This window comes from Pygocentrus nattereri, chromosome 25, assembly GCF_015220715.1.
Source record: "Pygocentrus nattereri isolate fPygNat1 chromosome 25, fPygNat1.pri, whole genome shotgun sequence".
In the NCBI taxonomy this organism is placed as follows: Eukaryota; Metazoa; Chordata; class Actinopteri; order Characiformes; family Serrasalmidae; genus Pygocentrus; species Pygocentrus nattereri.
The window spans coordinates 16,274,839-16,284,499 of record NC_051235.1 but is presented as its reverse complement, the minus strand read 5'-3'; the positions used below and the strand labels follow the sequence as shown (position 1 = coordinate 16,284,499).

The following is a 9,661-nucleotide window of genomic DNA, read 5'->3' as shown; positions in this document are numbered from 1 at the left end:
ACATTCTGCACCTCCACAGTATGACAAATATATTAAATCTCTGTTTGAAATATGAGTCAAATCTAAACATCTGTCTGATGTCGATTTTTTTTTAAAGCTTAAAAAATCAATACTGATAATTGCATTACCATCCTGCATCATGAAAAGGAGCAGGTCCTAGGTCACTGTAAAAGAACAACCTCTAGCTGGAGCTCTTAAAAATGTCGGTTGTATTTTATTTGAGCTGTGACATGAGCAACTCACCAAGGCATGACCAATCAATTACTCAGTAGGCAAGATACTGTCCCTCTGCCCTATGCTTATAGCGTTCTAAACTGCCTCGCATGGACATAAACCACAAGGCTACATGACATTACTGCGCTCAAAAACTAGGAACCAATTTGGCACTATTGCGTGCGCGTGGCAGCTAGCACTAAATAAACCCCTGACCCTGCCAGCTACTCTCATACAGAGGAGATAATGAGACACTCCAGCCATGCGCTGCTGCGCCCTAAAGGCTTTGTTAGCATACGTGAAGTCAGTGATGGTGATGGCACCAAATGTTGCTGCTGCATGTGCGAACTCAAGGCACTGTGTGAAAGGAAATAAAAATACATGGCATACATGGCTGAGACTGTTGCCAAAAATTCTCAGAAGCATAATGACCACTTACAGGTCCAAATATATAACAATGTGACAAATAAAGAGAGGCAGGAAAATTGTTGCGTAAAATCAATTACTGTTTTTGGCACATAAAGCACACAAATATATTAGCAGACGTCAAATAAAAAAAATTAAATACAATAAAGGGGGTAAGATATGAGCTTTTTTAATGTAGTGATGCCTACATGCATGCAATATGTGTTTTATTCCCCCTATTTAGCCTATGTTCACTTAAAGATTATGGTTCTTCAGTGAAGAAAATAGCTCCATGAATACTCCAAGAACCCTTACCATGATTAAAAGGTTCTTTGTCTCGTAAAACAGTTCTTGAGACGGTCCTGTCAATGATTCTATAATATTTTGAGAAGTGTTCTTCTATACTTATTATGTCAAGCCTGTAACAATAGATAAACCCTTTTTGGTGCTACATAGAACCCTTTCCAAAAAGGTTCCATATAGAACCCTCTACAGCACATTCTCCATCAATCTTAAGAACTCTTTCAATGCAAAGAACCCTATAATCATGCAAAGGGTTCATGGAGTGTTCATGGTTCTATTTCGAACCAATTTCTTTACAAAACAACCCTTGAAGAACCAGCATTTTTAAGTGTGCAGCATAGAAGTATAGCAAATGTATCTTTCAGTATCTCTCATCATTGAGCATAAACAAATTGCAATGATGTGATATAAAGGAAAAGCCACAAAAGATTACTATACAATTATACTGGCCACTATTTTGACTATTTTCCCATTCATGGATTATGGATGCTAAGACGTGAACATGAAAAGCTTTCTCTCTCTGTGGTGTTGCAGCTCATTCCCATCACAAATGGTGTGAATTCACACTAATTACTCAAAGGTTAATCCACATTGCCAACCATGTGACTAGCAATGAGCTGGCAGCATGCAATGTATAGTGTGCAAACTGTCAACTCAGTGAGATAAAAATATTAATGCGACTAACGTGTGAAAATCCTGCAGCCACAGATCTTCTCTGAAAACTGGTATGGCAAACAGAGACATAAGGCTCATGGCTCCAGTTTCTAAAAAGGTTGTGATTTACCCTGCATGAAGTAAATATTCAAAACTAGCCGCCTATATAGACGTGGTGGTTGATAGCAAAACAAATCAACCAATCAATATGACCACATATGCATTAAGACTTCCCATTAACTATACACACAAAGTGCACTGCAACAATGAAAACACACCAATCTTGGTCAACAACTGCCAAGAAATCATTCTCTGATATGTCTTTAAAGATCCTAGATCACAGTAAACTTTAATTTTCCTCCATTTCATTTCAGAAAAAAATTAGCTATAGTACAGAAACATTGTTAAAAGTTTCAAAACATCTCATTCACTGCACAGATAGTCCATATAAGCAATGTTTGGAATGAATTGTTTTTGTGATGTCACAAAAGTGACATCTGTCTATTCAGCCTACAGCAGTTTAGCTCTGCTCAGTGATACGGATGCAATAAAAAGTGATTCAGTCCGATCTGCTTTTTGAATGAAGCACAATGCAGGGCAACCAATCAGAACAGAGGTCATTGACAAGTATGTGTCTTAATGGCATGGTAAGTAACATTTTGTTTCATTTTAAGGAAAAAAAGAGAGTTGAAGAAATAGTCTTGTAAAAATGAATTCTAAACATTTTGGTACATAAACCACATAAATCTTAAGAGTGGACCTCAGAGGAAAAAAATAATTAAATACAAGAAAAATTAAGGATATGGGCCCTTTAAAATGGATACCTGGCTTCACTGGACATTGCAATCTTAGTGAGCACAAGAAGACACTGTGTGAGCGCCTTAAACCTTGAAACAATACCCTGCACAATATTTAGGACAATAGCCTGAATTCAATATTAAATAATTATTATTCATTTTTGCAGGAGTCTGTGGGGATTTTTTTGGCTCACCTTCAGTATCTTCTTCTTTTCTCTGTTTTTTCCTCGTTCTCTCACTCTTCTCTGCCTCCTTCCTCAGCGCACCTTGTTCTCAGAGGCCTGGAAAAAAAGAACGATGTTTTCAGTTAATTTGATTGTCCTTGATTTGTTTGCTTTTCTTTTCCTTTGCCTAAGCATTTATCTGGCCAGTCCTGTCCCATTCTGCCTTATTACTGTCAGCATAGAACAAAGTCCCCATGTTTACACGCTCTGCAAATATCAAAAGAAGAAAAAGTAATTGGTCACTAAATAATGAAATAATAATGATACACATTTTCAGGTTTGACAGGTTTTGCTATTCTGGGGCTAATGTTTGTCTAATAATAATAATAATAATAATAATTATATATATATATCAAGACAAAGTTTAAGACCTGAGAATCTTGTGCACCTGCTCTTTTTCGGTTTTGTCCTTTGACCCAAGTGCTCATGAAGAGATTTAACAACCTGCTAATTCAACATTAAATGCATTAGTGAAGGTAAACCATAAAAACCTGAATATCACTACTAAATCAGTTCATTTTTGTTGTCTGAGACTAGTTTTGCAGTTTCTCAAAAAAGACAGCATTGGCCCTAGTAGCTTTAAAGGTCTATTTACAGTGTTTGAGCTGGAAGACGATTATCTATGAGGCTGCTTTTAGTCGCTGTAAACACAAAGTCTGCAAAGACATTTTCAAAACAGTGCTACACAAACAAAGTATTTCACGCACCACAGTGAAATGCTCAATTGTTAACTACTGAACATCTGCCAGTCTAAAAATCTTCATTCCATTTTTGCATCTTTTGTTAGTTTTTAGAAAAAAATTAAGCCAGATTAATTAAAAAGCATTCGATTTATTTTGCCACAAATAAAACAGCCTGTTGTCAAAAAAGGGGTGTACTGCTTGAGAGTGCATGGATTATGCTTGTAAGAGTTATACTCACAGGAAGACAAACGAATAGGCATAGTGTTGCAACTCTTTCTACCACACAGCACTAATGAGCCACCCCAAGTTTTGCCCTGTAACTGGAGGGTGCAATAACATTTCCACATGACTGCAACACTGTGATGAATTTGGAGAATTTCTTTGTCCCAAAAGCACTGTTAACTATTTCTGTCAGTTACATATAGGCTGCATAAGCAAAACTGAGGATGACATTTCTGAGTGTTTTAAAAAGGCTTATTTCTATCCCACTTTATTTATGAGGAAATTTAATTGCTAATTCCTTTTTGGACTTCATTCAGTGGGACTGCTTTGCTGTTGCTCACACCTCTCACTTTCAAGCTATCGCATTTTAAGCCAAAATGTTCCTAAAAAGAGAAAAATACAGCCTAACAAATCTCAGCTAAATGCTAAAAGATGCTGGATGCACTAAGACATTCCCCTGCAATTCTACAGGAAATTCAGCATTTTGTTTTTTTGGTTTTTTTTTTATTTCTACTTGAGTTGTTATTATATTGAAGTAAGCTAACAATACTTTAACAACCCACAGACAGGTAAATGTCTAAACCAGCATGCCCATCCTAGTCAAGCAGATCTAGCCTAGTCCTGGAGATCTACCACCCTGCAGAGATCAGTTCTAATTATAATCTTAATACATCTGATCCAGGTAATGACGGCCTTCAGGCGCATCTGCATATTAAAACCAGGTGTGTTGGATCTGAATTTTCCACAGTAGTAGATCTCCAGGATCAGGATTGGGCACTCTTGGTATAAACAAAACACTTTTTGGTTACTACACATGATATTGGCCCCATCTATTGGCTCTAAGTGCACATTACAAAGGATTTGCTACACAGTGCGCCCCCCTCCTCCGTCAACACAAACATTCAACCAAACTTTAACAAAGTTATTTAGGTTACTTCCTAAAATGTTTAAGCATTACAGAAAGATGTGTTTCAGAAAGAATCACATTCAGCACAACATCAAACTGATATTAGACTTGGTAGAGAAAGCCTGAAGAATAATTCCAGCCAGACTGCACTAAGCTTACTGTAAAGCCCAGAAGTACAAACACCAAAGTCTCAGGCTGTTAATCGTGGTGTCAGTGAGCTTGTGTTCACTGATGGAATCATGACCTCAGATGTGTACAAAGGCATTTTGGATGAAAATGTACACATGGCAGCAAAAAATAGCTCACATGATCAGAATCTGAGACACCAGTTTCTTTTTTTGAAATAATACTTTTCACAACTGCATTCAGATTTATGGCAAAGTGGTGCAAAACCATCTGCACTGGTCTACAGAGAAGAAGGTGAAACAGTCAGACACGTCTTTCTTCGCCATGTTGTCCAGAAGTGGGGGAGTGCTGGCATGTTTTGGGGCCACTTGTCCCCTTGGAGTAAAAGCTCACTGCAAACGAATACAAAGTTATTCTGACTGATCACCTCCAGCAAAGTTCCACACACTGCCAAGGCGCACTGGTGCTGTTCTGGTGGTTCTTGGTAGTCCAACACCTTACTAACCCGCTGCTGTTTTGTCCTTTGTCACCCATCTATGCATCACTCTGAAAGGCAGAGTAACAAAAACATCCAAATTTACTCGAAGATAAACTGGTACAGAGCCCTGCTGGTGACATCCCGTGCGAATAAAGATAAAGACTTAGTAAGGTGTGGTAATCACTCATGCAAAGAGTTCAACAGGTTAAAATAAAATAGCTACCAAAAACACAAAACGCAGGATATCAGCCCTTAAACTGTATTAATGTGGTATCGCTCGGGTAAATCATCACACCAAATGGCAATAAGGTCAAAGTAAGGGATGTGCTTAACTGTTAGACGTGTTCCACACTGGCTAGATCAAGTTATTGAGTTCATTTACGTTTATACGTTTTTAAAACCCATGTCATCATTTTCTTTCCTGCTTTTACACAATCGTGTAACGTAGCTTTCTAGCTAAGCTAGCTAGTATACAACAAAGCTAAACTGGTTAACTAGCCAGCTACTTAGTCCTTTTTCTTTTATCCTGTAGCACCGCGTCGACATGAATCCCTTGACGGAGTATACTATCTGAAATCTAGCTAACAAAATAGCTACAATTTGACAACTGCTGTATTTAATCTCTTTCAGCTAAATATGTTTAAAAACAAAAGTGCTTGGTTTTCAAACAGCGTAAGGAACGACATTTCTAGGTTTTGGGGTAAGTAACGAACGTTAGTTTAGCGTAACCGTCACGGACCCTGACTGGTTAGCACTGCTGGCTAACTAAGCTACGCTTACTTCGTTTTCTGAGAAGTTACTTATCAGGTGTAGACTGTGTAAGGAATTCCCATGACTGTTCGTCCTTATAAATGTTGAAGTACTGATTCATTATCAAGCAGCTAAGGTTGGCTAGTTGGTAGCAGGGCCCGCCTGTGGACTCCAGTGATCTACAAGTTTTCCATTGGTAGTCTAGTTAGCTGGCTAGCTACGGTTTACTGTGTAATGACTATGCCAAATAATCAGCATTACTTGAATTAGTGTTACACTTCTTAAGACGTCGAGTCTGTTGTCTAGCAGTAGGTCTTACGTTTTAGTCTCACTGTTTACATTACATTAGGCTGACGCTCTTATCCAGAGCGACTTACAATTTGATCATTTTACACAATTGGCCTGACTGCATGTCTTTTGGACTGTGGGAGGAAGCCGGAGAACTCGGAGGAAACCCACGCAGACACACATGCAAACTCCACACAGAGAGGACCCCGGTCGCCCGGCCGGGGAATCGAATCCAGGCCCTCCTTGCTGTGAGGCGACAGCGCTACCCACCACGCCACCGTGCCCCATGTTTAGCATTTAACTTAACATTATAAACACTTATTGGTCGGTGCCAATCTGTTAAGAATCCTTAGAAATACTGTTGGCTGACATTACCTTAAGCTAGTTAGGTTAATAACTTAAACAAATGTTCATTTTTAAACACATTCATCAGTTTCTTTACAACTATTCAATTAGTTATCATTTCAGGCTAGGACATGATGCACAGATGTAATCCACGATAAATTTCCTTCGGGATCAATAAACTGTCTGTCTGTCTGTCTGTCGAAGAGGCAGCTGTGTTTTGTTTGTGCAATAATTACATCAAGGTGACTTCAAATAAATCAACTGTATGCAGAGCACGTTTTGAAACCCTTGTGCTTTTGAAAGAAGCTGGCATTTGTGCCATTGCGCCTTGGTTGTCTGTGACTCTGGCTGTTATACACATGGCATGAATCCACGCACCTTCATAGTTAAATCCCATAAACATACATTGTGATGTGGTCAGTGTCTCAGGGTGGCGTTATATCCGGCTGGAAAACAGCAGATTACCTCTTCAGTGACGATGTTTCCTGTCCTGAGACTGAAAGGTATTGAGTGTGTTCATGCACATCAGAACGTTGTTTTATTCTGCTTTGGAAGAGTGACGTTCATTAGCCTAGTTATATCTTCACTTTGTTTAAATATTCCCTTTGCTTATTTCAGGATACATGTTAGTGATGTCTATGCTATGGACAGACTCACAGTGTTCCACAGCGCCTATCTCTCAGCTTGCCGACTACGACAGAGCACCAAGTCTGTGCCGCTGGGTCACTACACGCTGCCTCCTGCGTCTGTACAGAGAGGTGAGCTGTATGTGTCTACTATGAGAGATTTCACATCTTGAATGTTGCATACATAATTTTTCATGTTTAAGCTGATAATTGGCTGAATATATTTAGAGGTGAGAGCCATGATGGGAAGATTCATTTGGGAGCAGGATGAGTTGGAAAAGGTTGTAAGTATGATGTGTATGAAGTGGTTTTTTTTTTTCCTTCAGTTGTTTGAAGACTGAGACTAACTAAATGAACAAGTGCAATCAGATGTTTTTGTACTTGATAGGGACAGAAACCTGTGGCCAAACTGGCCCTTTGTGGAGATTATTGGCAACCAAAATATTAGACTTTGGTGTCTTAAGTATGGTGTCTATCTTTATTAAAGACGATACATGGAAACAGAAACCCAGAGCAGACTGTGAATGCTCTGCCTGAAGGTGGAAGTCTGAAGAAGAAAGGAAAGATAAGGTTTGTAGCACTTTCTGGTATAGTGGTACGCTTCAGATATCCACATCAGCTTGTAACAGCAGGAAATTGCCCTTTTAACAGATTATAACTACCAGTTGTTTGTAGTTGGGTATAATCACTAGGTTAAGTGGTATAATGTATATTATTTACATGATCCGGGTAGCCCATGTTTGTTGACACTTTGGTCTGCTGTGCTCATGTGGTATCAGAAAATGCACTGGCTGGTGATGCATCATAAACGGGTAAACTCGGGTAACATAAACCTTTCCCGAGTTTACAACTCATATTTACGACTTGTTTGACAACGTGTTTCATGAGTTTGCTCGGAACAGTCTGAATGCATCATTTAACAAACATTTAATTGCTTATTTGTTAGTTGCTTTAGGTCATAGAGGTGTAAACTCTAAACTCTGGTACAGTGGACCTCAAAGGGACATTCTCTGTTGCATGCTAAAATAAATAAATAATAGTCAAATATCAGTTAAATTATAAGATGCTTATGTGTCTCTTAGCCAGGAAGACTGCATGAACCCATGTCCATCAAGGGATGAGCCAGCCTGCTGTGACGTGCAATTCTATCCTGTAAACAACATGGTTTCAGGTACTGAATTAACATAGTTAATGAAACGAAAAACTTTCATTTGATTGGAACAGTCAGGGCTGGCTTCCCAGAAATGGATTAAACTTGGTCTCGCAGATGGTGAATCACCACTGAACATTGTTTTCACTCTGGTGTTAATCTGGGTTTGGGAAACCAGCTCTGTGGCTCAGTTTTATTTGTTCTATTCCAGTTCATGGTATTTTTATACAGGACTGCAATAAACGTGTTTCATTCCAAAATGCAAATTTGTAAGAATTTTGGAAATATGCTGACAATATGCTGACACATAAGCAAAAACATTTTTTTTATAATAATAAAATAGAATTAATAATTCTCATATGTGTAATAGCTCACTTCCAACAAGATATATCTTGCTGAAAAGAAGATTCTTGAAAGTGGCCTATAAAGCATTTTGGAATGAAACCCTTCAAACCCTAGTTGTGCACTTTGAATATACCAGAGGTATTCAACTTCAGTTCTGGAGAGCAGGTGTCCAGGACAGTTGGGTAAGTCCTCTACTCAAGTCTGCCCATCATACCTGGCAATTAAAAGTTGAGTTGAATATTATAAGTTTAAAGAAGGAAGTTATCAAGTTGTGCATGACACCAGCCCCCCAGCACTGGCATTGAATACCCCTGATCTACACCAGGTGTCTTGAGGAGTCTCTTTAAGATGTACCACCCTACAGTACTTAGATCCAGTGTCATAACATAATACTTGGTCAGATGCCAATGAAGGGCTTGATTAACTGGGTGGTCCAGGTGTGGAACATTAAGGCCAGACCTGAACTCTGTAGTGTGGCACATTCCTAAGAATAGGTACTGCTGTAGCACTTTTTGGCTGGTTTCCCAGCCATGGATTAAACCTAATCTTGGACTAAATTGCTGTGCCAGTGGTGAATTACTATTGTACATTTGGGTCTGGGAAACCAGCCCTGTTTGTTGGTTTTGTGGTATTTGGACCTGGATTGGGGAAAAAGTTAACTTTTTGGGGTCACCACAAACATGATGTTGTCCAAAGCTAGGTGTTTGAGACTGACTGTTCATGTTTGGATCCTTTATAGGATACACACATATTGACCAGCTCGAGAAGTACTCTGGAGAACTACATGACTTCCTTCCATCCCACACTGGTTATTCAGTCTCTATTACACACAGGAGACATCCTTATCAACACAGGCTGGGGCAATTTTAACACATTTTAATTTATTATTAAGGGTAGAAACTACTGTTTACCATTTTAATGCTCTTGGGGACATTGAGATAAGACCTGGTTATAATCTTATGTTAATGAGAGTTTGTGATTCATTTCATGGTGCATCAGCATTATGCAAGCTTCACAGATCCAGGCAAAATAAAGTACACCATTTGCAGATGTTCCTGTTGCAATGCCAAGCTTAATTTCAGATATAACCAGATGACTGTAAATAAATTAATTCTGCCTAAGAATTCTGTCTATAAGTCTGCTGC

General features: G+C 38.9%; 1 protein-coding gene and 1 long non-coding RNA gene across 4 annotated transcripts; one reads left to right on the top strand and one right to left on the bottom strand.

Moving 5' to 3' along the window:
- Positions 1-2,566: 2,566 nt before the first annotated feature.
- Positions 2,567-6,173, bottom strand: LOC108424925. Of its 2 annotated transcripts, none has more exons than XR_001857669.1 (3): positions 6,140-6,173; positions 4,962-5,080; positions 2,567-2,653 (listed from the first exon to the last, which is right to left on the bottom strand). It is a non-coding gene; the product is annotated as an uncharacterized LOC108424925 (long non-coding RNA). The 2 variants fall into 2 exon arrangements; XR_001857668.1 differs by lacking the exon at positions 6,140-6,173 and adding an exon at positions 5,793-5,911.
- Positions 5,580-9,640, top strand: terb2 (telomere repeat binding bouquet formation protein 2). Of its 2 annotated transcripts, none has more exons than XM_017693257.2 (7): positions 5,580-5,712; positions 6,817-6,898; positions 7,014-7,153; positions 7,250-7,302; positions 7,509-7,591; positions 8,104-8,192; positions 9,256-9,640. In XM_017693257.2, exons 1-7 carry the CDS (start codon positions 5,649-5,651, stop codon positions 9,384-9,386), a joined length of 642 nt encoding a protein of 213 aa, XP_017548746.1. In that variant the 5' UTR covers positions 5,580-5,648; the 3' UTR covers positions 9,387-9,640. The 2 variants fall into 2 exon arrangements, with proteins under 2 accessions (XP_017548746.1, XP_017548745.1); XM_017693256.2 differs by having other exon boundaries at positions 7,250-7,305.
- The last annotated feature ends 21 nt before the right edge of the window (positions 9,641-9,661 follow it).

Coding starts and splice junctions, on each gene's coding strand:
- terb2 (XM_017693256.2), top strand. CDS start 5,649: ATGTTTAAAAACAAAAGTGCTTGGTTTTCAAACAGCGTAAGGAACGAC. Junction 7,154..7,249: donor TCCTGCGTCTGTACAGAGAG/GTGAGCTGTATG, acceptor GAATATATTTAG/AGGTGAGAGCCATGATGGGA. Junction 7,306..7,508: donor AGGATGAGTTGGAAAAGGTT/GTAAGTATGATG, acceptor TCTTTATTAAAG/ACGATACATGGAAACAGAAA.